This window comes from Microtus oregoni, unplaced genomic scaffold, assembly GCF_018167655.1.
Source record: "Microtus oregoni isolate MIOR12 unplaced genomic scaffold, Mior012 000060F_ref0000265, whole genome shotgun sequence".
Lineage (NCBI taxonomy): Eukaryota > Metazoa > Chordata > Mammalia > Rodentia > Cricetidae > Microtus > Microtus oregoni.
Window position 1 is genome coordinate 1,963,707 of NW_024543870.1, and position 27,611 is coordinate 1,991,317.

The 27,611-nt window shown below is 39.3% G+C and overlaps 1 protein-coding gene across 1 annotated transcript in view; it reads right to left on the reverse strand.

The window, feature by feature from the left end:
• The window catches only part of LOC121439273 (N-chimaerin), a 142,382-nt gene that overhangs the window by 76,137 nt on the left and 38,634 nt on the right, over positions 1–27,611 (reverse strand). Inside the window, exons 2-5 of the mRNA XM_041639729.1 lie at positions 24,564–24,602; positions 20,473–20,528; positions 15,584–15,615; positions 12,558–12,671 (exon numbers count right to left, since the gene is read on the reverse strand). Coding sequence (XP_041495663.1) covers positions 12,558–12,671; positions 15,584–15,615; positions 20,473–20,528; positions 24,564–24,602 — 241 coding nt within the window. The remainder of the gene's footprint in view (positions 1–12,557; positions 12,672–15,583; positions 15,616–20,472; positions 20,529–24,563; positions 24,603–27,611) is intronic.

A 27,611-nucleotide genomic window follows, 5' to 3' on the forward strand; every position in this document is an offset into this window, starting at 1 on the left:
CACAGAGAAACCCTGTCTTAGAAAAAAAAAAAAGGAATGAATTCCTCCTACACAATATTCAGAAATATGAAGATGAATTAACATAATAGGAATTCCTTGCTTAGTAACATTTTATCAGCATTTTAGTCAAAAGTCACAATAAATTACATCTTATTGTCTAGTCTCTCACCAGTGATCAACCAGCTTACCAAAAGCTAAACTCAAAGAATGGGACTGACCATGTTTGAAAATTACCAAGTATCTGCTAAAATGAAATAAACAAGGCAATGATGGCATTTGTTAGGCATAAGCTGTTGGTTACACAACTACATAGCCATGCAGACAATAGTACAAACTTATGCAAAGACTAGAAATTACCTTTCTTGGTACATGGACCAATCTTTACCAATTCTCAATGAGAACACAGTTTACATGTGGGACATAACATAGATGTAAATTTTAGGAATGAGTAATGTCCAGGCGAGCAGACAAATAACTGTGACTAACACTGTCTACAAGGTGAACTAGGGATAGACCAGAGAAGCACCTGATTTACTGTCACAGATGCTTTGCTTTTGGTTGAAAAACCTTTCCCACACCTACCTGCCAGTTTCAACACCATAAAGATATAATAGATGACATGGAAACAAACACTTATTTTAGTAGAGAACCATTGTTGTTTTTCCTTTGACTAGTTAATCAAATTTAATATACATTTTTTGAGACTAGTGATTAAATCCAGGTCCTTGCTCATAGAAGATCAAGTTATAACACCAACTTACACAAACCCTAGCCCCAAATTGTTTTATACAAATGATCACAAAGTGATCTTACAGTAGAATTTTAGTTTAAATCATTAAATTTTGAACACACTTAATTTGGCTTTCCTCTTTTGGGAGAAGTGAAAATTTAGCCCTTGAGATTTAGTTGGCATAATTACTATCTTTAAAAGCATTAAACAATCGTTTCTCGGCTTTATAAAGATGATAATGTGTCACTATTTTTAAAATATTAATTTTTAAGAGCTCCAATTTTTTAAAAACTGTTTACTCATGTGCCATACCCACCTGTAATATATATTATGTGTTTCATTATTAGTCAAGCTGTTGTTTTAAAAGCTGAACTTCTGTTTCTTAGGTTTTTTGTGCTCTAACAGCTATGCCTCAGCTTTCTCATCTATTAACTGTAAAAGAAAATTCAAAGAAGCAAAAAACCCCAAACCACTAGCATGTACTATATGGACTGACTTTATAGACAAAACTGAATTTTCCAACTGGTTGCCATGAACAGAAATGACAAGTTACAAGATACTAAATCCATTCAGCCTTCAAGGATGCCAAAGTGGATCTATTGGAGTCCTTGGGTCAGCACATATGGCCAGGCCTGCCTTGTGCATTTATCTCTAAGGTGCCACCCAACAGCATTCTTTCCATGGCTGCCATGATACAAAATAGCCTGAGAAACACCAAGCGTTACAATACACAAAATACTAGAATGCCTGTTAAGGGATCTGGAGAATAGTTATATTTATAAGATGATTAGGGCTATTAATACAATGTCTGGATTTCCCAAATTTGTGGGGTTTTGTTTTCAAAGAAAAGGAATCACGTTATGAACATATTCCAGGGCTGTGCCTGGTTCCCGAAAAGCAAGTCTTAAAGAGAATTTAGATACTTCCTACTTCACCTCCAAGCAGAAACACAGGTCAGATTCTAGTTCTCCTTGGCAAAGCAACAGCTCAGAGAATCATCACTGAACCAAATTTCTGTCCAATGGTTTTGAAATGTACTGGGGGCTGGCGGAGATGGCCAGCAGATTAGAGCACATTCCGGAGAACTGGGGCTCTGCTCTCAGCATCCACTGCAGATGGCTCACAAAACTCTCTAGCTTCCATCTTAAACCTATTGCTTTATACACATCTAAGACAAGTGAGATCTGAAGACAGACCACCAGTGAATATAAACCATGACAATAATCAAAAATTTTAAAAAGTACCATTTCAGAGTGAGGTACAAATCAAAACCATACCACGATGCCACTCCATACAGCAAGTCTACATCAAAGGCATGTGAAGCGCTGGCGAGGGAAAGCTGGACACAACTCCCTTCTTTGCTACAGAACTGCACTAGTGTAGTCATCTTGGGAAATAATTTGGCAGTCCTTCAAAACTTTTCTTGTTGCTGCTGCTAGGGTCTCTGGTCTGCTGAACACAGATTTTTATCAATGAAGCACATGCCCAAGACCCCCAAATTGTTTTTAATTTATAATAAGACCCAATCATTTAATTCTTAACAATATATCCAAAATACAAAACCAGATTTCTTCATAAAATTTGCATATTCATGATTGTTGTATTTATAGCAACATTAACCACAGAAGCCAGAAAAGTGGGAACAATACAAATGTCTTTTAACTGGTAAGTGAATAAACAAAAAGAAGTGTTCCCATATCCTGGAATATTTGTTATTATTTATTAATAAAAAGGAATAAAATCTGACACATACCACGAGACAGATAAAACCTAAAAACATCATGAAAAGAAACCAGCTATTAAACATCACATATTATTTGATTTTGTTCATATGAAATGACATGCATTGCCTGGAGAGTTAGAAAGACCCTGCAACTCTTAGTACACAGAGCCATGCTTGGCTGCCAAGAGGAGATGCTTCAGCGCACCTGGGATGAGCCAAGGCCTTTTTGGCTGGAAAGGGAGGTTGGTGAGAGAGGAAGAAAAGCTACTCGCTCAGCTTATTTTCCTATTAACTTGACACTTTAGCAAGTCGTCTTTTTGTTGGCTGATGAAAAGAGGGTCTGAGAAGAAGTGAAATGCAGGAGCAGCGAGGCCTTTGGGTGTTCTCAGCAGACAGAAGAACTCTGACCCAGGAGTTCTCGCCGCCTCTGTCTCCAAGCCCTTAATACTAATTTGCTAGCTGAGAATGCTAACTAATGCCAAGGATCTTAACAGCCAGCCTAGCTATTTACAGTTTTCTCTCCTTGTGAACCAACTGCATGGGGAGCAATCATCAGAGGATTGCTTGGCTGCAAGAGAAAAGCTAGATCAAAATGTTGAATGCAAACTCTCCCAAAGTATACTCGACTACTACCTCGAGACAAGAATCCCATCAATCCTCAAGGCCCTGAGGAGTACCACAGGGGAGACGTCCAACTGATGACGCTTACGGCAGATAGGACACATGGCATCTCCCACTATCTCCATGCAACAATTACCACTGCCAGCACTGGACAGGGCTCCTCTTACACAGGCCGTGCAGATTCTCAGACACTGCCTGTGCCCTCTCCCCCAACTGCCAACCAAACATTCTTCTGATCAATCACTGAAGTTGGTAAGTTTATTATAATCCTCATATATTTAAGATATACTGACTTTCATTTTTGCTTAAGGTTATAATTAATATTAATTTTTTCTAAAAAGAAAACAGCCCCATTGATTTTTTTCTGATTAGGAAATGATATACAAAGTTGGTGAAAACAAAATCAATGAACTTAAAAGGTACAAAATAAAAACCATCTTTAAGTTCAATGCTCAGCTAAACCCTGGATATTTTCGTGATTATTCTCTTAGACAACTCTACTTACATATGCACCACAGATACATAATTTTACATAAGTAGGATGATGCTACACATACTGTGCTGTATAATTTTATTTTTCAGATTAACATAGGCTATATATGCTTCAGAATTTATCAAATAAGAAGTGTGATGTATTTTAAAAGAAAATATAATTTGTCTAAACATGCTTTTTGGTCTTAAAATCTTGTTTTCCATTATTTAAAAATTTCCAAATAATTCCCATCTTGGTACGTGACACAAATGAGGAAGTAGCAAGCACTGCGGCTCTGAGCATCTTCTGGCACATGTCCAAATCTGTCCTGGGACGGTCTGAATCCAGATTTGGGGAATTATCAAGACTCCTGCACATATGACATCGTGTTCTTCTCCCAATTTAGAGATGCTAAAATGACTCAGATTAACAGAAATATTTCTGGAGTTGCCAAATTTGGAGTTTAACACATCTTCTCAAAGTAAATCTATAAGTTATTAAGAAACCCTTTTAGAGATCTTTATAACCAAATGAAAACTGCTTAGTAAATTAATTTTCTAGACTGTGGGCTTCATCTCCAGCAAGGCCAAGCCACATATACATATATACATGCTTGGGGCATGGCCAACGTTGCCTGGCATACATGGCATCCTGGGCTGCATCATCAACACTCCACATCCACAGTAATTGTGGAGAAAGTTACAGATACTCATTCCACTCAACGTCCCTCCTTTTTTCTCTTTCTTTTTTTCTTTATTTTTGAGACAGGGTTTCACTGTGTAGCCCTGGCTTTTCTGGAACTAACTCTGTAGACCAGGCTGGTCTTGAATGCACAGAGATCTGCCTGCCTCTGCTGCCCAATCACTCAACATTCTTATTGCTTTGATTAAACTGCAAGCTAAGGTCTCTACTAGAAACCTTCAATGGCTACCATTTCTTAGAGGAAAAATAAATTCTCAGTGTGAGTTACCACAGCATCCTGACTTTTACTGCTCTGTTTCCTGTATCCCTGATCCATATCTGCCTTAACACCAAACATTCCGTGTTGTTTTACACATTAGTGTCATGGCCACTTCCTTCCTTCCCAAATGCTCATTTTAATATTTTTCCACCCTTTCTTTTTAAAAATTTTAAATTATTTTTAATTATGTGTTTGTGTCTTATGTGGGTATGCACATGTGTGGATGCCCATGGAGGCCAGAGCCATCATATCTGGAGCTGCCTGAAATGTCTCCTTTCTTCACTCACTGAATGCAGCCTATCAGTTCAGCTATACTGGCTGGTCAGTGTGCCCCAGCTCTGCCTGGCTCCAGTCAGTGCCAGGGCTAAGGTATATCTATCTGCTGTGCCTAGCTTCTTACATGAGTTCAGGATATCCAAACACAGGCCCCCCCATGTTTGTCCAGCAAGCACTTTACAGATGGGTCCAATCCCCAGCACTGAGGACTTTAAGTTTTGAGAATTATGCTATGGGTCAATCCTCAGCGCCTAACAATTAGAACTCCCTTAATGGCTACAGCCTACCAAGCTGTACTTACTGGTATCCATTTCCCATCCTTCCCCCCTACAAAACCAAACCAAACCAAACCCTACATTTTATGTGCTCACTCAGTTCCCTACAATAGTCCTCTTCCAGAAGAGGCACTACACGGTACCAGGAACAGGTCCTAGCTAGACAGGCACTCAGGGTCTATTTGTACTTCTCTGCAGATGCTCCAGGCTCTGGTCTGCGTAGGCTTGACCTGAATTCATCTTACCATCCTGAAGGGAAGCTTGCACACTGCAAATACAGGAAAGACTCCTGGATATACTCTCACTGGGGATAAAAAGGGAAGCACACAACTCTGGTATGGCAATTACCCAAGTGAAACCTAACCTTATAGTGAAGCTGATTATCCGTTAACAAAAACGGGATCACAAGTCCTTTGTTACACCACAAGTGTACTGACATCCAAGCCATCATTACACGTCTGGAGCACTAATGGTATTTCCTTAAATCATTTCACACTGAAGCCAGTAGAGCTGTGATAAGTATCTGATTTTGAGGATCAGATACTTATAGGTAAAAGCATCTCAACTGATAGAAATCAAAATTCTGCAAAGAAGGAGAATAGAGTTTAAAATCACCTCTTCTGAAAAGTACCATGTCTGTTACTCTTGTTTTACAAACCAGGAACTCAAACTTCAAAGGTAAATATATATATATATATATATATATATATATATATATATATATGTGTGTGTGTGTGTGTATTAATGCATAAATATATACATATGTTCATACACATATACACACATATATAAAACAGGTAGATAACCCGAGCCCAAGTCTGTCAGACTTCAAATGTGCAGTATCATTTTATTTGAAAAGTTCTAGCAGGGAGAGCCATTATTTTGTAATAGAATTTTTAAAATCTTAACTTCTTATTTTCTCTGATCTTCCTTTTGTTTTTCAATCTATTCATTTTAAATGATTCATTTGGCCTTATTCCTTATTGTAAACATATACTTAAGATTTTTCTCCTAAGTAAAATTAAACTCAGAGGCTAAAGCTACTGCTAACAAGGCATTCATTATATCAGAGGGAACACAGTAACAGAACCCAGCGACCGTCACACCAGATTTAATCCCGTATCTGGTTAAATATCTGACACTGTTATATGTTTCTTGGGGTTTTGTTGTTATTTTGTGTTTGCTATTTCCAAGAAAACTCTTGGACAGAATCCAGGCAAGTGTGCCCTGAATTAAATGTTTGGCTCAGGGGAACAACAACAAGAATAATGTTCAGCAGTAATCTTACCTGTCTGCACACTTTAGTTACTCGGGGTGAGAACATAAATAGCTATTGGCATAAACTATGAGTAATACATTTGTTGAGTTATAAACAGCTTCTCACATTTACCCAATTTCAATAAAAATAGAATTTCTCAAATAAAAGACAAGTTGTTTTTTTTTTTTGTTTAAGTTGAAGTGGGTTGCTGCTGGAACATGGTCGAAGGATGGAGTCCTATGAGTAGAATTCTGAGTATGAGAAAACTCAAAAAAAAAAAAAAGTCTTATGAGCCCAGTTTCTTCAACAACATGGAATTGTTCTTTTTTATTGTTGTTTGGTTTTTGGAGACAGGATTTCTCTGTGCAACAGCTCTGACTGTCCTGGAACTTTCTTTGTAGACCAGGCTGGTCTCGAACCCATGGAGATCCACCTGCCTCGGTCTCCTGAGTGCTGGGATTACAGGCGTGTGCCACCACTGCCCAGCTGGAATTGTTCTTGAAATGTGCTTTCATGGCCCTTAAAAGTATAGAGGTAGCAATGAGTTCACTGCAGACTCCTCATTACAACTTGATGTTGTTTCTATGCCTCTAAGGAAAAACTTGTTTGTCCCACACGCAGCTTGCCCTTGTGATTATATACTCAGGTGATCTTTCTTAACCCTCAAGATACAGACTGTCGGGGGCTGGAGAGATGGCTCAGAGGGTAAGAGCACTGGCTGCTCTTCTGAAGGTCCCAAGTTCATTTCCCAGCAACCACATGGTGGCTCACAACCATCTGTAATAAGACCTGGTGCCTTCCTTGCCAGCATTGAATGCTTAATAAATAAATAAATAAATAATTCTGAAAAAAAGATGCAGACTGTCTAATGCTCTGAATAAAGTTCGTTATTGCATGACTTGCGTCTCCATTCTCCCGGATCCACTGCTCTAGAGTGGTAAACAAGCTGCGACTGCACAGACACCCGCAGTGGCCGCAAAGGGAGAGCAGGTGCTTGCTATCTCAACAGTCACTTCATGTGATTACTCTCATTAGCTCTCCATATCTTCCAGACCTTTCTACTTCACTAGACTCAAGGTGTGGATGAAAATTTAGAACCAAATAATCTAGCACAGTACTTGAAATGACAAACTCAGTAGGACAGGTTAAACAACAGATCAGAAACAGCAGAGCATTGGGGTGGGAGCTGCTCACTGGCACGATGCCTGGAGAGCATGCGCAAGACCAGGGAAGCAAAAGCCCAAGAGGAAACGTTCAAACTGAACTTGACAAGTTTTCTTCTAGAGAGGTACAAAGCTTATGGTATATATTCTGTGTGTTTCTGTATGCCAGAGGACAACTTTTAAGGCTGTCCTTATAAGTCCCACCTATAAGGACTGTTTCTTTGAGACAGAGTCTCACCAAGCAGGCTAGGTTGGCTGATCAGAGAGCTGTCTCTGCCTTCCCAGCACTGGGAATACAGGAGTGTTTACCAAGCCTAGCGTGTGTGCATGTGATTGTGTATGTGACAAGTTTTAATATGTAGCCCTGGGTGGCCTGGAATTCAGTGTAAACCACACTGGTCTACGTGTTTGGCAACTGAAAAATCTCCCCTGACCAGTGAAGTATGTGTTTTAAAAATTAGTTCCTGAACTGATGGGGTATTTCAGTGGTCACTATAAAACCCTAGGTTTGATTTCCAGCACTAAGAAAAAAAATATGTCTTAAAATTATGAAAATCACTAGAAAAGCATGTTTTCAGCTGAATTTCTTAAGTTACATTATAATACTTCATGTTTACTTCCTTAAACTGTAATTAATCCAAACGTCAAATTAACACACAGGAAGCCTCCAAATCACTGGGAAACAGGCAGATCATAGTAAGTACCAAACAGCACATTTTCCTTATCTGCAGCTATGAACTCAATGGAGCAGCTCCCCTCCTTTTTACTATGGCAACTACAACCATGGGAACATCTGGACACTACCCCATACTCTACATTACTTGCAGAGACCCTGGGGAAGGAAGTACAAGAGATACCAATGAAAGGAAGCAATGTTTTCTCAGTCCTATGTCCTATCACCTCTACAATCTTACTAATCACTGGAGACTAGGCCCTACTTTATTGGCCAGGCTGGCCTTGAGCTACTGGACCTGAATAATCCTTCTGCCTCAGTCTCCCCAGCCAGTCTATACTCCTGACAACTATAGGAGATTTCAGGATGATCATTTATGGAGACAAAGCTGGTCTCAGGAGATCCTCACACATTTACCAATCCAAGCAATTGCATGAAATTGAAAAGGTAACTTCTGAAAACACCCAAGAGATAGGACTGGCTTGGCTATATGAAATACACAAATGGAAATTCCTCTTGATTACTAGGTAATAAAGTACAGTATCTAAGGCTTTGGAGATCTATGCAAAGGTATAAAATAGAAAAAGTCAGGCCAGGCGGTAGTGGTACACACTTTCAATTCCAGCACTCAGGAGGCAGAGGCAGTGGGTCTTAGTGAGTTCAAGGCCAGCCTGGTCTACAAAGCTAGTTCCAGGACAGTCAGTAGTGTTACACAGAAAAACCCTGTCTCGAAAAAAAACAAAAATCAACTAAACAAAAAAAGATATAGATCCAGAACACTAAAGGAAAATTATAAAACCAAAGTTAATTTTTGAAGTTTATGTTAAAAATAATAAACTTATTTTAAAGGCAAACTATATATTTGCTGTAAGAGTCAGTGTGTGCTAATGGAGTACTACACAGAAGAAAACAATGACACCTTGAAATTTGTGAGCAAATGGATAGATCCCTAGAAAACATCATATTGAGTGAGAGAACGCAGATCCAGAAAGACAAATATCATATGTACTCACTCATAAGTGGCTTTAGACATAAGGCAAAGAAAACCAGCCTACAATTCACAATCCCAGAGAACCTAGACAACAATAAGGACCCTAAGAGCGACATACATGGATCTAAACTACATGGGATTTAGAAAAATACAAGATCTCCTGAGTAAACTGGGAGCATGGGGACCATGAGAGAGAGTAGAAGGGGAGGGAAGAGGAAGGGGGGGGGGGGAGTAAGGAGGTTCTTCTGTTTACGTGTTGCTTTCATTGAGTAATGAATAAAGAAACTGCTTTGGGCCTGAGAAGGCAGAACTTAGGTAGGCAGAGAAGACAGAACTGAATTTTGGGAAGAAGGGCAGAGTGAGAGACACCACAGATCTTCTGCCTGAGACGGACACTGGTTAGAATCTTGCCGGTAAGTCACAGTCACATGGCGATACACAGATTAATAGAAATGGGTTAAATTAAGATGTAAGAATTAGTCTATAAGAAACTAGAGCTAATGGGCTAAGCAGTGTTTTGTGAATACAATTTCTGTGTGGTTATTTCGGGTGTAAGCTAGCCGGGTGGCCGGGACAAACAAAGGAGCTGCCTCTCCCTTGTAACAAGGGCCCCCCTCTCCTTATAACAGATCAATAAAAACAATTTTAAAAGATGAAAAGATTTAGTGTGTGCTTTAAGAAAAGATAGGAGCAAATAAATGCTGCAAGGACCTAAAACCTAAGAGAAAAAAAAACAAAACAACTTGTAGATTTTGTAAAAACAGACTGGATAACAGTATTGCCAGCTAAGAAGGGGGATGGAGACATAGGCTATCTGGAAGGAAAGCACTGAGATCGGTTTTGAACATATTGGTCTTGATGGACCTACTGAGGACCCTGAGGTGTAAGATCTGTTCATTTTTAGAGAGTCCTTGGCCAACACAACAAATGCACAATGAACACAGATGGCTATGAACTAGATAAGCCATTTACCACAAATAGATCGTACACTATGTTAAAAACAAGACAAACTGACATGAATTGGGAGAATTATCAGTTGCAGTGGGAGTAAGAGGTAATAATAACACATTTCAATACAACTTCTATTTCATATTTTTCCTAACAGTACCCTGCCATACATCTAGTTTAAAATGTGAAGACTGTTATATTTCAATGCATAAATTACTAAAAATATACCTTCATGAATTCCTTCTCCTACCCTCGCCCACAGCTTTCTTTACTCAGTGTTTCTTTCCATGTAAGAATCATGTAATGAAAAAAATTATTTTCAGTAACAAAAGACAGACTATAGGTTCTTACAGACTTTTCAATTAAAAACACTCTGGAGTAGTGGCACATGTCTTTAACCTCAGCATTCAGGAGACAGGCAGGCAGATAATCTGAGCTCGAGGCCAGCCTAGTCTACAGAGTGGGTCCCAGGACAGTCAAGGTTGCACCAAAAAACCCTGTCTTAAAAAAACAAAACAAAGAAAAACAACCCATCACTCCCTTCAAACTAATGTCCAACTGCTCTCTAATCTCGATGGATGACAAAGAAGTTGAATGACAGGGCAGAAAGGTGAGGAGCTGGAAGACTTGGGCAGTCAGGGGGTCACTTTACTCCAAATCAAATCTGTGGTCCTTGAATATTTGATGGTCTGGAGTCCGGGGAAACTACACAATGACTGCACCCTAAGATGAGAGTAAAACTGAGTTCAAGCTACTGACATCTTAGAACTTACACATGATCTTAGAGAGAAACAAGGAAACAGCAGCCAAAGGAGCAGAATTTTGTTCTTTCTCCTTCCAAGATACCCTGGTCCATTGGCTGTTACATCAAGGCTCATTTATCCTAGACAATCACGTGACTGCCACATATGGAAATTCAGTGGTGCAGAATTCTGGTATAAAGTTAAAGAATAGAAAGACAAAGAAACTGACCTCAAAAACTGCAGATGCAAGAAACAGAGGCCGGGGATCTCTGTGAGCTCAAGGTCAGCCAGCCTGGTCTGCAGAACAAGTTCCAGGACAGGCTCCAAAAAGCTTCTCAGAGAAACCCTATCCCGAAAAACAAACAAACAAACAAACAAACAGAAAAAAACAAACCAAAAAAATCCTGCAGATGCAGCTGACTGATGCACAGGTCTTGTGTTTGAGGTCCCCCAAAGCAGAGAAAGTAGAAACAAAACCAGAAAATTGGAAAAGTAAACTTCTGTAATTCTGTGATTTTTCTACAAATCAGTCTTCTGGTAAAATGGGTACGTAAATAAACAAAGATATTTGGGTTGCCAAAATAGATACCTTCCCCTCTATACCACAATTAAAATTAATAAGCAACACAAGTAGTTGAAGGGAGAGTAATATGTCATAATTTGTATCAAAAGGCAAAGTTCCACAAATACTATGAGAAATTCTTCTTTTCAAGAATACAGAGGACTCAGAATTCAGCATGGAATAATACTGAATTATATCAGTCAAGTTATCAGAAAGATGAATTGATCCTCGTCTATGGATGAGAATGAACTCTATGCTCACTCATAGAGGCGAGGCAGCTGAAGAAAGAGTCAGGCTAAAGCCCTGGCATCTTTCTACCTTCTGTGAGTTATGGCTTCTTCACCACTTCCTTAGGAAGTTACCCTAGCTCTTTAGTCTCCTCAAAGGGACAGTGTGGATAACCCAGGAAGAAAGGGACAAAGACAACAAGCCATTACTCTGAGCCTTGGGGCAGGCAGGAAGGAAGGCAGTATTTAAAAGCACACTCTAAGTCTGATGAACTTAAAATACTAGCACAACTTACTGCATGTGTGACCATGGTTGGCAATGTTAATCAACCTCCAGGCCCCCTCTGTTTCTTCAACTGTAAAGTGAAAATAATAATATAGAGAATCGTCTTGAAGATTAAGTACACTTAGAAGTCTGGCACAAGGAAAGCCAAGTGAACAGCCATGTTACTGTCTTTCTGCTCCTATGATCTGAGGATCTGAGTGCAGGGCCAATGGAAATACTTGTTTCTAGGCACCACACTTCAGCTAGGAACAGCCAAAATCGTAGAGAAGAGCCAAGAGTTCAAGAAAAGTTACTTCAACCAAAATACAACTTAAGAAATGACATTGGCTTTAGGTTTATCAGTTACAAAGAACTTCTTTTGGTATCTTTCCTTATTTGAGAAATAGATGGAAGCTAACCCAGCAAGACAGAGAGCAAGGGAGTGACGGAAGGAAGCAACTATAACAAACATGCTTTAAAGTGTCTGAATCCATACTCCCCAAGGGTTACCATTCACGGACAGTTTTTAAAGGGTCTCAAAGCTATTAAAATGGTAATTAGGCCCCAAGAAAACAAGAACCAATTCAATTACTTGCTGGATGTCTTTAAAGTCCTCTATTAGGAAGATTTAAAATGAAGCACAGTTATAATTTTAGGTCCAGGACCAACCTTAAAGCCAAAGTGTATGTTCCCGGCTGTCGCTGGCTCTCCCGGATGAGGTAGCTCCCCTCAGCCACACTCAAGAGCTGGTCAGTCTCTTCTCTAGAGATCATGCCATGAAACCTATGGAAAAAAGTCAGTCAGAGACCTGGTTCTCCACAGTTTTTAATATAACAGGACAAAACGTGACCTCTCCCTCACCTGTTGCTTTCAGTTACACCGTGGAAGGAAGCACTTGAGTTTAACTGTGCTTGCGATTCTATGGGTCTGGCCTCTGGCCAGCTTCTCTGTGATAAGAACAGCACCAAAGTAGCTACTGAGTCTAGTTCCCAGCCAGGGAGCAAAATCAACATCCATCTAAGGCAGGATCCAACACCTGTAACCATTTGACCATATGGGCTTGCTAAAGAATAATCCACAGAATTTATCTCATTTCTTCTTCCCAGTTGGTGCTATGATCCAAGCTTCTGGCTGGAAGTCCATGGTGGCAACTTCCCAGGCCCCTGGCTGTCTTTAATTGGCATGATCACCCAATAATGTGCTTAATGTGCATTGCTGAATACTCAGACCACAAGCATCAGCACTTGCTTTGGCTTCCTGTCCAAACCCTATCTTTCATTAACAAAGAAAAAAAAGGAAGACTAAACACAGATAATAAATCCATCTTTTATGGAAAGATTCATTTACAACAACCCGATACAGAACACAGAAAGTAAAGCAGCAGCGGTAGCAAACATCTAAAGTACGGAATCACTTTACACCTGTATGAGGGTTTTCAGTTCGTGAAGTCATATGCCATGTCCTTTTAGAACTCAAAGACTATAAAAGAGTACAGGCCACGCCACCCCAAATGTGTTGCTTTAGTATGTTATCTTCTTCTGACAGCACGAGACAACAGCCAGTACCAGGAAAAGTCTTTCTGAGCTCTCTTTATCTACCTAAGGACAAACTATCAGAAAAGAACCTGAATCCCAGCAGACTCCTGGGAGACTGAGTCCCATCCAGAGGAGGAGACATAAATGAAACACTACACAAACCGGGCGGTGGTGGCACACATTTTTAATCCCAGCAGAGGCAGGAGGATCTCTGCGAAATTGAGGCCAGTCTGGTCTACAGAGTTATTTCCAGGACAGCCAGAGCTGTTACAGAGAAACCCTGTCTTCAAAACAACAATAAAAAAAAGGTAACACAGGCCACACACAAACTTGCCTATGTCTCCCATTCATTTTCCTAAGGGAAAAAAAAATCATAGTTCCTAGAAATCATTAAGGAATTAAAAATTACTGAAAAATAACTAAGCAATAACATATGACTAGACAACCTCTGATCGCAGTGGGTCTTCAGGACTTGTTCTGTGATGCCCTTGTCTGCACTTTGTATGCACCATGCCATCAGTGAATCAAGTTGGCAAAAGGTGCTAGCTGTTTAAAACAAAGATCGATTACCTTAAAAGGCAATCAAATTCAAATTATGGAACACACTTTAATAATGAAATTTAAAGAACCTTAAAAGGATTCATACCAAGTGGTCCAATATTTGTATCCCTTTAAATGGTGTGCAGTGAGAGGTTCTGAGAGTTACTATTTGCATTAGAGAGTAATCCTCCCTAACCCATAATCTCCAGCCGAAAACCTGATCCACTTCCGTGTCCAGTTCTCCTGATGAGAGAGCAACTGAGTAACTCTTAAGACTGAAAGGGCAGGTTCTCAGCTATGTGATCACTCTCACCTCAGTGCACAGGCAGGCTGCCTATGGACCATTCCAAGACTAAAAAAACACACCTGGAATTGTAAATAATTTATAAATACTTGCTGTATACATTGTTATTTGATATTACCCCAATGAAAAACAAAGATTTTTATCTGGAGCAGTGGTTCTCAACCTGTGACGAGCAACCCCTGGGGGGTTGAATAACCCTTTCACAGGGGTTGCCTAAAACCATTGGAAAGCATAGATATTTACATTACAGTTCGTGACAGTAGCAGGATTACAGTTATGAAGTAGCAACAAAAACTGGACCAAGGGGTAACGGTATTAGGAAGGTTAAGAATGACTGATCTGCTTTCTGGTGATTGCCCACGCCTTTAATCCTAGCACTCAGGAGGCAGAAGCAGGCGGATCTCTCTGAGTTCGAGGTCAGCCTGATCTACACAGCAAGTTCCAGGACAGGCTCCAAAGCTACATAGAGAAACCCTGTCACGAAAAACAAAACCAAGAACAAAACAAAACGAAAAACTAAAAAGGGGGTGTGATTTTTTTACTCTTTTGTTCAAAGTGCTATATTACTATTTCTCAATAATAAGAAAAATTAAGAATTTAGACATTAAAACAACATTTTGAATAATTTTTAGTATAGCCTATTGCCCAAAGATAGAACTAAAACGAAGTCAATTTTGAAAATGTTATAACGCTCATTATCAATATTAAGCAGAAAATTCAAGCTGCAAATGTATATGCACAGATATAAATTCTGTAAAACCTGAAAGGGGACTGCTGCATGGGCACATGCCAGAAATTCCACCACAGAAGGAAGCAGGACTTCACTGTGATGCTCTATCCTAATAAATACCATTAAGAAGACATCTTCAGAAGGTAGTGTACAAAATTTTTTAATGTCTCTGGATAACATGAATCACTTTTTTTGGAAAGAGACTACATAATATTGAAAACTAGAAAAAAGGGGGCAATATGTAATAAAATGTCTGAACCCACTGAATCTATTTGTATGTTTTATTGTATTAGTACATAAATATATACACTTTCTTGATATTAATCTATGAGTAAGCATTTACATGGCTTGCTTCTTGTTTCTTTAACATTATAGCTTATTTACTTTGTCATGGCATTTTCTTTTAATAGTGGCCTTTATTTTCCATTTTAGACCTGTAAGAATTATACCTGTAATCAGATAAAGAGAAATGGATCCCACCAAACTAGAATATTTCTTTCATCCTGTATTTTTCCAAAAGCATGCATTTACCTGTATCTTTTACACATATAAACCTACAAGGTATTTTCTGATAATCCATACTTACTCTCTTCCATAATACTTTGGTCTGTTTTCTACCTACAGAAAAAGGAAGAACAATGAATACTTATGAAAATCTAAACATATACAATGTAAGCCAACACCATTTCCATACGATAAACTAACACATATCAAGAGATCTGAGTAATAATAACAGGCAGAAGATGGACTGTAAGTTTATCAGTTAACTGGATTAGATCTTTTATCTCTCTATACCTGTTTCTGTGTGTGTAAACAGTAAAACTAGACTATCTTTTGTTTCTAGACGCTAATGAATTAGAAAAGATAACCACTTATTCAAAGAATAAAATATCCAAAAAACTTAATGTCGTAACAGTGTCACAACAGATGGTGGTTTTTCCCCACCCTCCCCAGCACTCTCCCTCCCTATCGCTCTATATTCTCCATTTGGTCACAAACATCTTAGCATGCATCGACCTTCTGCTCCCATCAGCTTCTCTGCCCACAGCATTTCCTAGCAGTGACATATCTCGAAGCACAGATTCTGAGGAGTTCCTATTGGGTAGATAGAGGGAAATCACCCAATTCATTCCAGAAATAGTGAAAACATGGGATAGGCATTTTTCATTTTCTAAGAAAATTATTTACATTATTTGTGCTTGTGTGTCTGGGGGAGGAGAAGAGAGGGGTGAAAGCTCCACCATGAGCAGAGAGGTCAGAGGACAACTTGCAGGAGGTGGCTCTCTCCTTCTATCATGTGGGTCTCAGGGCTTGAACTCAGGTCATCAGCAGGTGCCTTTACCCCGAGCCATCTTGTTAGCCCCATACCTATTTTATATGCAGGAGACATCACTGAATTAAAACCAAAACTGTCCAATTCTGAGAATACAATGTAAAGGTGAGAAACACAATAAAACAGTTTTGTTGTCATAGGTAGTTTGTTAAGCAAGGAGAAAAAGAGAAAGTACAGGAGAAGCAAATGGCCTAAGGATAGCTACATGACATCTCTCTGACTCTGCCTCCTTTCTCCCAGAGTTCAGTTTCGTTTTCCCACCTAGCTCTACTCTACCTTATCACAGGCCAGACAGATTCTTTATTCATTAACCAATAAAAGCAACACATATACAGAAGGACTTCCCACACCACATGTACATTGTGGAATGGCTAAAATAATTAACATGCATTACCTCACATATTTAAAAGCTGTACTCCCAAAGTATTCTATTTGAACTGAAATACTGTATTCTTAACCAACACCTTTCCAGTAACCAGCCACTCCAGCATCTATAACTACTACCCACACTGTGGTCCTCTGCACTGAGCGGTCTAGATTCTACAGAGTGAGATTATGACTGTTTGACTTTCTCTGCCTGGCTTATTTCACTTAATATAATGCACTCCAGGTTCATCCATGATGTTGCAAATAATAGGACTTGCTTCTTTTAAAGGCTATGTTTGGTGTGAAATACAGTATTGCATCATCCACTGACTAGCCACTGTGACTAATACAGCAAAACATCAGAGTGTAGATATGTCTTAACATAATGAATTCATTTCCTTTGGACAGGCACCAAGTAGCACAGGTGCTGGACTGTATGATACAAGAGGAAACTGAGTAGCAGGAAAAGTTACACTTGTTATTAAAGATACTGTCTGTCCAAGTGGTAGAGATCAAATTAATACTGGGATTCCTATTAATAGCCAAATAGTGATATAGGTCCTTCCATGCATCCTGAGAAGTATGACAACAAACTCATAAAACAGTCTGTTGACTGAGGTTTTCTGTCCTGCCCAGTTCCCACAGTCGTTAGGTCCCAAAGAAGTCACACAGAGGTCTACTTTAGTTATAAACTGATTGGCCCATTAGCTCAGGCTTCTTATTAACTCTTACAACTTATATTAACCCATTATTCTTATCTATGTTAGCCACGTGGCTTGGTATCTTTTGCAGCAGGGCAATCACATCTTCCTTGTTCTGTGGTTGGGACGGGACTGGGGAGGAATGGTCTTCCTCCTTCCCAGAATTCTCCTGTTCCACTGACTCACCTCTACTTCCTGTCTGGTTGTTCTGCCTATACTTCCTGCCTGGCTACTGGCCAATCAGTGTTTATTAGAACATAATTGACAGAATATAGACAACTGTCCCGCACCTTCAAATGTCCATCTACCTTCCTAACCCACCTTCCACACTGCAGCCATGTGCTCAAGCCTAATATGCTTTAGTGCCTAAAATACCTTTACTTCTATGACTACAAGGACAAGGTCTAAACTCTATATTTGGGACATAAAACATTTTTTATTATTTTTTGCCTATATAGATAGATCTTTTGCCTCTCTACTACAACTTTCCTGCAAGGGGCAAAACAAAAACACAAAACAAAACATAACAAAAACCAACCAAAAAAAAAAAAACCTCACAAACACCAGATACATTAGCCAATTGGTCCTACTGGCTAATCTGCTCCACTCCCTATGGAGACTCTAGGTTCTTCTGAGAGAGAGATATTGCTTTGACTTGAATTCTGAGGATCTAGCAGAAAGCAGTCCCTTGGCGAATACTGGTTAATCGATGGAAGGAATAAAAACATAAATGTCTAGTCTCAGGTCTTGAGCACTTTAGCAGTATCAGGTATGGGTACTATATCATGGAGTGAAATTAAACTGATTTTTTTAAAAAAAGTGGCCAGGCTGTGGTTGCTCAAGTCTTTAATCCCAGCACTCAGGAGGCAGTGACAGGAGTTCTAAGACAGGCTTCAAATCTATACAGAGAAATCCAAAATAAATAAATAAATAAATAAATAAATAAATAAAAAGTGGTCACCTATTCCCATAACATATGTGATATTACCAGATCAACATATCTTACATGTGGTCACTGCTATAGGTCAAAGGGTAATAATGATAATTACTTTTCTCCTCCGGTAGCATGCAAAGTACCTTCTAGCATCATAAACATTAGTCAGTTGAGGTTAAGCTACTTTGGTCAGTTAAGGTGAAGCTTCCAGTTGGGTACCAGCTCAAGTTATCCATGTCTGATGATATAAACGGAATTGTCAGCAATAGGGCCTTGTCGTCTGGGGGTAGAAGGTAACGAAAAGCTGTGGCAATAACTTTTGATGTTTGGGAGAGTTTATGGGAGTCCTTTGGCAACAAGATGCAGCCCATTCTTGGCACTGGAGGTTTTACTTGGTGGCATAATATGTCTGTCTGGTTGGAGCATTGTCTCGCCCCTTATATGGTGTCTCCATTTAAATTTCTTTCATACATGCATATACTTTAGGAAGCTTCTACATTAGTAAGTTTCCATATGGCTTTTCAAATGTCTTTAGTGTTAGCTGTCGCTTCCCAAATTCCCTTTTTTACCCTACTCTCCCATACCCATCCTGATTTAACTCTATTCTAGTTTTCCCTGTATCTCTTTGGAACACTATATTTCACCTCCTTTGGAAGATCCCTTCCCTGTCCCCCAGGTCCCTTACTAGCTATTTAAACACTGGTTTAAACTGTGGTTATTTAGATAAACACACAAATATACAGAATAAAAGCTAACATTCACATATTATATTGCAAAAGGAATATAGCCATAAAAATAACACCTAATGGTACATTTCTATACCCAGAGATCAGTGTCTTGTTCAACTCTCAACAGAGAAGCTGCTTCTTGCAGTAGATGTTAATTAGCACAGAGACCCACAACTGGACAGTGCAGAGAGTGAGAGATGCCATCGTTATATACATCCCCTTAAGGTCCATTCAGAAAAGGAAGCTGAAAGATCTTTTAAGACCCAGGGGTGTGAATGACTCCAAGAAAGCAGTGTCTCCCAGACACGAGGCTGATACACATATGAATGAACTCACAGGGACTGAGCAACATGCACAAAACTAGCACAGGTTCAAACAAGACAAGACCCCAGCACTGAGAGTGGAAGTGGATACTGTCCCACCCCAACCAAGAAGCTACTTGTAATGGCTACCTACTGGCACAGGGAAAGTCAGTTTTCTTCACTAAGTATACCAACCGCATTCAGGACAGGACCCATGCCCAAGAGTAGTTGGCCAACACAAAATCGACTCCATGATTTTTCTGTGAGCTTTTTGTGTGGGTATTTGGAGTAGGCTATTTGCATCTTTTCATATTATACGAAAATACCTTTCCTAGGTAATTATCCATGTTGCTTGCTTATTTTGTTGAAGTGCTTTCTCTTTTTACTTTTTTGTAATTTCATACATGTATACAATGTATTTACATGGCATCGACCCATATCCAGCCCCCTCTTTCTACGTTTTGTGTGTGTGTGTGTGTGTGTGTGTGTGTGTGTGTGTGTATTTGTTTGCATGTGTGTTTGTGTATAACTTGTTATGTAGACAGGGAGGTCTGGTACTCAGAGGTCTGCCTGCCTCTGCCTTCCATGTGTTGGGATTAAAGGTCGCATATCTGGCTCAATTTTTGTTCACTTTTTACATTATCATTATGATTTAAATCTTTTAATAAAAGAAATAATTCAATAATTCTACAATGAAATTTTCAAGTTCATTATAATAAATAAGGAATAAAACTTTTGTTTGTTTGTTTTTTCAACAGGGTTTCTTTGTAGCTTTGGAGTCTGTCTTGGAACTTGCTCTGTAGACCAGGTTGGCCTCAAATTCAGAGATCTGCCTGCCTCTGCCTCCTGAGTGCTGGGCTGTGCCACCACTGCCTGGCTGGAATTTTAAAATGTAAGAACAACCTGTAATTAGCTAAAGAAAATTAAAATAATTTAAAACTATACAAACATGTTTTATATAATGTTGTAAACAGCATGCATGTCCCATGAGACCACTAATACAATGAACCAGAGTGAATGGCTACACCCCCAGACAAGCCTCCAAGGAAGGTCAGTCTTGGGAAACAGAGGAAGGAAAGGGCATATGCTGTGCTGTGTGCGTCACACCCACCTCACGAGTACAGGTGATCCTTCGAGGATGAGGGGCTTCCTGCTGCAGCTGGTACACTACAAGAAGGTAGACATCAAAGTGTTATTTTCCCTTAAACAGGATTTAGGAACATACTAGAATAAATTGCCTTTTTTTTTAACTTATAAGAAAACAGTTATATCCTTTTTGTTGCTAAATATAAATTTGTTATGAACAAAACAAAGACTGTCAACCAAATTGAAAGTTATCAAATTTTAGGAGAACACAAGCAGAAAAATCATAATCCACACAAATATCTTATAGAACAATCAAGGCTGTATATAATCATAATCCAGACAAACATCTTCTAGAATAGTGGTTCTCAACCTGTAGATCACAACCCCTTTGAGGGTCAAACCACCATTTCACAGGGATTGCTTAATACCATCAGGAAACACAGACATTTACATTACAATTCGTAACAGTAGCAAAATTACAGTTACAAAGTCGTAATGAAAATGATTTTATGGTTGGGGTCACAACATGAGAAACTGTATTAAAGGGTCGCAGCTGATAAGCACTGTTCTAGAATAAGTTGGTACTATAATTTTTACACTCTTCTCTATAATCCACTCTTTGTTTTTCCTAATATAAACCAGTAGTACTTCACTGCTTAAAGCACATTACTGTCAAGCACGAGACTAAAATAAGGAGTTATAGGTCAGAAGTTAGAATACGCACTATTTTTCTCCTTACTTTTATTGCAAACATCTATTTTCAAATATAATCTCCTTAAAAACAAACTTTCAGAGACCAAGTTCTTAGGACTTACTCAATATGGGCAGATTCAGCACAAGAAAGAATGGGACACTGAGGCACCTGGCCGAAGGATGCATGAAATCTGAACTGAGAGCACGACCTTTTCCAGTCTTACACTAGATTTTAAATTACAGAATCGTGGCTGTCAGAGGGAGTTCATCTCTTGAGATTGCTTTTTTCCTGTTTCTAAAAGTGCACTCATAGGTAAATGAACTTAAATTAATACTGCAATACTTCATAGTTTGTCAACATCATCAAACTATCCAGAAATCTAGGACTTCAGACAATGCATGACTCATTTGAATGAAGTATCATTTTATAGGTTCCATCTCTGGCCATTGTAATTTATATATATCATGGAAATATATGTGAATATATACAATTAGATAATATAAATACATATAGTTAGAACAAATACAGAACACATTGGTGTTCTCTACTGCTACTTAACTACACATGAAACATTCACAATAATCCCTGCTGGACAGGAAACATATCATAAAGAGCATTATATATTGATAATTAATACTAAAATATGAAGCTTACTACAGTAATGTCTGATTCTGGATGCATTTCGAGTTCATCAGTAGGATATAGTACCTGCATAATGCCATGATGTAACAGGAACTGAGTACAGGCAGCTAAGGAATGGTGAGAGCAGTGGGGAACAGTCTTCCCCAAGGAAGAGCGTATCACTTGATTATCAATTCCAAATGGTCAGTCCTAAAACATACCTTACTTCATCTAAAGTACTCCTACACTTCATCTAAAGTGAACCTACAGACTAAAGGGAGGATGTGAGGGGGATAATTCTGACATGCAGAAGAAAGGAAAGAACACTGAAATCACTGGGCCTGACACGGAGGATGTGTGCATCACTCAGAGAGAGCTCTATGCCTCCACCTACAAGGAGACAAACGCCACGTGAGACAGTCATGCCCATGGCTCCTTAGTGGTAAGCATAATGACAAGGTTAAAATCCAGTTCACAACTCTACTTTTGTCTATAATGTTGTCTTCTTTGTCAAATAAATGTTACAGAAAGTACTGTCACCTATAAAACTCCAATTATGGCAACTGAGCCACAGTCAAGAAGATTAAAAAAGTACCATTAGAACCAAAGTAAATGTGACCCCACGCACACAGACTGAAGTTTCTGTTATAATTAGTAAACATCTGCCTATCTAGTAAGTAAACAGTAAGATAAGCCAATAAAAATAAAGGGGTGACAACATCACACAAAAGAACTGGGGTAGTTTCACCCCTGTGTTTTTCCTAACAATAAATTGTGTATATTTATTTTCATTTTCTTTCAGTACTTCTAATAGCCCAAAATGGTTCTATTACTTGGAGAAAAGTCTCTAGATAAGACACCTCCTGAAGTAATATGCAAAATCTATATGTATATGGACATTTGATAATCAAATACAGCAGGTTTATATTCATAGTACACCTGTGAAAAGTTTCATTAAAAAATTATATACAAACTGCCAGGTGGTGGTGGCACATTCCTTTAATCCAAGCACTCAGGAGGCAGAGGCAGATGGATCTCTGAGTTCTAGGTCAGCCAGGACTACAGAGCAAGATCCAAGTCAGCCAAGGCTACATAGAGAAACTGTGTCTCAAAAAACAAAAAACAAAAACAGAACAGGAACAAAATAATAATAATAATTACACACACAAGCCAAGTGTGGTGGCACAAATCTATAAACCCAAAACTCGTAAGACTGAAGCAGGAGGATTATTATGAGTTCAAGTCCAATCTGGGCTACATAATGAGTACCAAGTTAGTCAAGCCTACATACATAGCAAGACTGTATGCCTGCTCTCTTCCAAAATAAAAGGTCTAATTAATTCAGTCATTTTCCCCTTAGTTTAGAACTTCTGATAATTTGAATTGAAACATAACTGAGTTAAAATTGGCAATCATTAACTTATTTGTGGGGAGTTTTTAGCTAAATTCAAGATGAAGGATAGACAAGTATAGAACTTAACGTATGTTAGAAGTGTCAATGCTTATAGAATTATTAATAAAATTCTCAGTCCCTAGCAATAACAACAATCAAATTCAGAGATCACAAATTAGTATCTTAAAGTCAAAATCAGCTCACATATGGTTTGTTTGCTTTCGGTTTAAATTTGTTTCAACAATAAAAGAAACAGGAAATTCCCATTTCTCTTAAAACACAAACCTCAGCTGTGACAGCAGCAGGTTCAGAGTGGTCCGTGGCAACAACAAAAGAGCCAGTTCTGAGCTGCTCCCCACGAGGCACATCCACCTCCCCCCGACTGCTCCTCCCAGCACACGCGGCACTCATTTCCTGACTGCCATGCTTATGTTTGTTTAAGAAGGGCACTAAACACAATTCTGTTCCCCTATTGGTTTATAATTTTCAGGTTTTTTTGTTTCTGTGTTTTTATAGGTTTAATTATTCCCGAAGAGGAAAACGCACAGAACAGAGGAAAAATAACTGTCTCAAACTTTCAGTAAGAGACAGTATGATGGTTCAGAGGGTGGCAGAGGCCAGCAACCCGCACAGGAGAGAATCAACTCCCGCAAACTGTCCTCTGACTTCTATATGCATACTACACCACAACACGTGCACACATGCAGACACACACACTACACACACACACACAACCAAAGCAAGTGAATAAAATGTAACTATTTCTAAAGAATCACAGTGAATAATGTTTCCTGTAGACACTGTGGAAAGATGTATCCCACCAAAACCCGACACATACAGCAACATCTGACAGTAAATCACCCACTTAAGTTTAAAAAGCACATACAAAAAAGTGAAGTACAGATTCTGATTAAATTTTCAGAAGTTTTTTTTAAATAACCAGATATAAGTCATATCAAAGAAAGATTCTGAATTCACTTTTAATCCAAAACTGTCAACAGAATTGTCAGCTACACAAACACACACACACCTTTTATATTTTGAGAAAGCACTTTTAAATATTTTTTTACCTTCTTTTACTGACTTAAATTCTTTTAAGATAGACCCCCACATTTATCATATATATTCCTTTTGTCACATAAAGAATTGAGATCAGAATAATTAAATTGCTCAAATTATTAGTTTCTCCATGCATTAGCTTTATCGGCTGTTCAAACAAATCATCTACATGGGATTCTGTACACTAAAACAGGTGAGTTGCTCTCCAGACAGTAAACCACACAGAGCTTTGTAGCAACACATTCACCACAAATATCCCTTTTATATTAATCCCAAACTTTGTTGTGAATATTTACATTACTTACAAAAACACTAAAATCTACACAATAAAATTTATTTGTATACTTACAGTAAGATTTCCAAACGGGAGGTCTGTATTCATCCGTATCTGAAAGAATAGATTACCAAGTTAATATTACTGAATATTACTTAAATAAGATGCTTCAATCATTAACTAACATGGTACATATACTGGCTATGTTCTATCTGTCTTAGTGCTAGGCACTAAAATGAGAAGATTTTTTTTTTTAGCTTCGATCCTTACTTTCTTAAAATACTGTTTTTAAAAAACTTAAAAGAAAGTTATTGTGTCTACTCAGTTGTACAACATAAAAAAACAGTTGATTCTGACTTCTCATAATCATTTCTTATATCCATCAAGTAGTAGTCAATAAAACCATGTTTAGGCTTAGTGCTTATTTCACCCCCAAAATTCCTCATATTATTAGACTTTTTCCTTTCCAATTCAGCTGACTCCATGATGCTAACCTTCACAGATGTCTCTGCTTTCCCCCACTAATTCTGGGGACTCTTGTAGAGCTAGCTAATCACTAACATGAAGAGAGGAGAGTGCAGGAACAAATCCTCGTGGTCAAATGTCCTGGACAGTGAAAACCAGGAAATGAGAATCGCTCCCATGGAAGAGCATGTCCCCAGGGACCAACAGCAAACAGGATGTGAACATCTGCTCTTCAATCCATTTCTCTCACTCTATTTGAGTTTCAGGATGCAGTGGAAGGAGCTGGAAATCCAGGCATGTGAAGAGAAGATAAATTACAGAAAGGCAAAGAGCCAAGTGTGCTCTAGATTCTCACTGACCATGGACAGCTAAGGAGTTGTTTGCCAGCCAAAGCCTCTGCAAGACTATGGAGTCAAAGGAACAGACAAAACAGTTCTGGTGTGGAAAGATGTGGCCAGTCACATCACCTGGCTCTACTGACATCTAAAATGAACCCATTAGGAGATCCTGTCCCCAGGGAGGCAAGAAAAATCCTGGAAAGTTTATTGAGGATAAACCTGACACTTCAGTAAAATGATCACAGAATCAAAACATCCAGCTCTCAATTCCCAACCTTTAATCCTAGCACTCCTGAGGCAGAGGCAGACAAATCTCTTTAAGAGTTTGAGGCCAGCCTTGTCAGAATAGCAAGTTCCAGGCTAGCCAAGGCTAGACAGTGCTACCCTGTCTCAAAAAAAAGTAAAGTAAAATTTAAAAATGATAATAAAAAATTAGACAAGACAAAGCCTTAATGTGCTATGTAGAAATGCATCCCCGTGTATCTGAACTATAAGCAGAGTCCTCTACAGTTCCCAATGTTTATGAGGACTTAACCCCTGTCCCAGTGCCCTAGGGGAAGTTGGATCCTTCTAACCTGTTTTATAGCCTCTTCAATTTACAGTCATTCCACTCAAGGAGAAATATGGCTTTTGCCTTTAGCTCCCAGGAAATAATCTGGGCTTGCCTTGGGCTGCCCAGAGAGTAGCAATGAAATTGAGAATGCAGTTTTTGGACGGTACCAGCTAACCAACCACAAAGGTACCAATGGTCCAAAGGATATGTGGAGAAGTCCTGAGTGTCTAGACAGGAAACGCTCCTCTTCCCTGTAGACAGTCACACCATGAAGGACAACTATGTGCCCTCTCAGGAGACAGGAGAGCAGGAGCTCCACTTTTTTATTTGTCCTGACCCTGCGCCAAGCATATCTCCTACCTGGGATAAACTTACACACCCTTTCCATGAAATAGCTCATGCTGGCAAGTGTGGGTTCTGGTGGTCTTTAGTGAACGAGGAGACTGGAAGTCATCCAGTCCCTACCTTGCACTTGGTATCACAGTGAGGAAACTCAGAAGCTACTGCTCTAGGCTGTCTGTTAGCGACCCTATACTAACAACCAATGCGCAGCACACAACTTCCAGTGACAGAGGCAGGAATGATCTGTGGTTTGGCTCTACACCCTGATTGTGACCCTCAGCTCCTACAAGGCTTGTGTTACAGCTCGTGGGCCTTGAGTATCAGAACTCTTTGGCTCTTCTTTCTTGGTAGCTCCCTGGAATTCTAAGCCACTAGGGCCCACAGTTTCTCATCCTCATCTCTTCACAGTCCGTCCTCCCCCTTCCCCCCACCCCACCTCTTCCCCGCCACACATCTTCAGCATCCTTCCTTTTCTCATCTCCTTAGCTCCCTGCGGTTTCTGCTCTCTGGAATTTTCTGTCAAGTTTCTGATGCAACAGCTGCTGTCCCACCTGTTAGCACTGTCACAATTGCCCCCTCCCTCCTTTTGTCCTTAGCACCTAAGCCTGCCGACCACCCACAAAGATCACAAGCAAGAAAAGACCACTAAGAAGGCTTTTATTGGCCTCCTGTTTGAATATCAGTGAGAGCTTAGAAGGCTTCCTCCCAGTTGATTCATAGAGTGAGCTCAATAGTCTAGTTATAGAACTAGGAAGACATGTGGCATATAAATGAAGGATTATATTTATGCTGATCACAACACAGCTTCCATGTCTACCATCCATAAAACTTTCATAACAACCAACCAGAAGTCCTATACTGCACCAATCACTGCCCACTTGCTGAGTTACTTGGAGAGGCGTCCCCCACTTCCCATGCTGACTGAGGATAGTTCACAATGCTAACCAGTGCCCTAGGGAGAGTTTAATCCCTCTAACCTATTACACAACCTCTCCATCTACAGAATTATTGTCAAACTCAGGGACAGCAATCATCTGGGACCCTAAACTCCTATAAGAAAAAAAAATAACACCTCAAACATTTATTTCTGGCTGGGCAGTGGTGGTGCATGACTTTAATCCCAACACTCAGGAGGCAAAGGCAGGCGCATATCTGACTTCAAGGTCAGCCTGGTCTACAGAGCAAGTTCCAGGACAGTCAGGGCTACACAGGGAAACCTTGTCTTGAAAACAAACATGACAAAAAAAAATTGATTTCTGAAGTTCAAAATTAAAGAGCTGTGTCACACAAAAGCCACCCACATCAAGCCCCACTAATAAGAAGAGGCATTCATTCTTAAAGAAAACTAGTCTGTAAGTATTAATTGGCATAGTTATATTTTAATTTCAAAAGTAAAAAATACATGTATAAAACTGTCAAAGAACC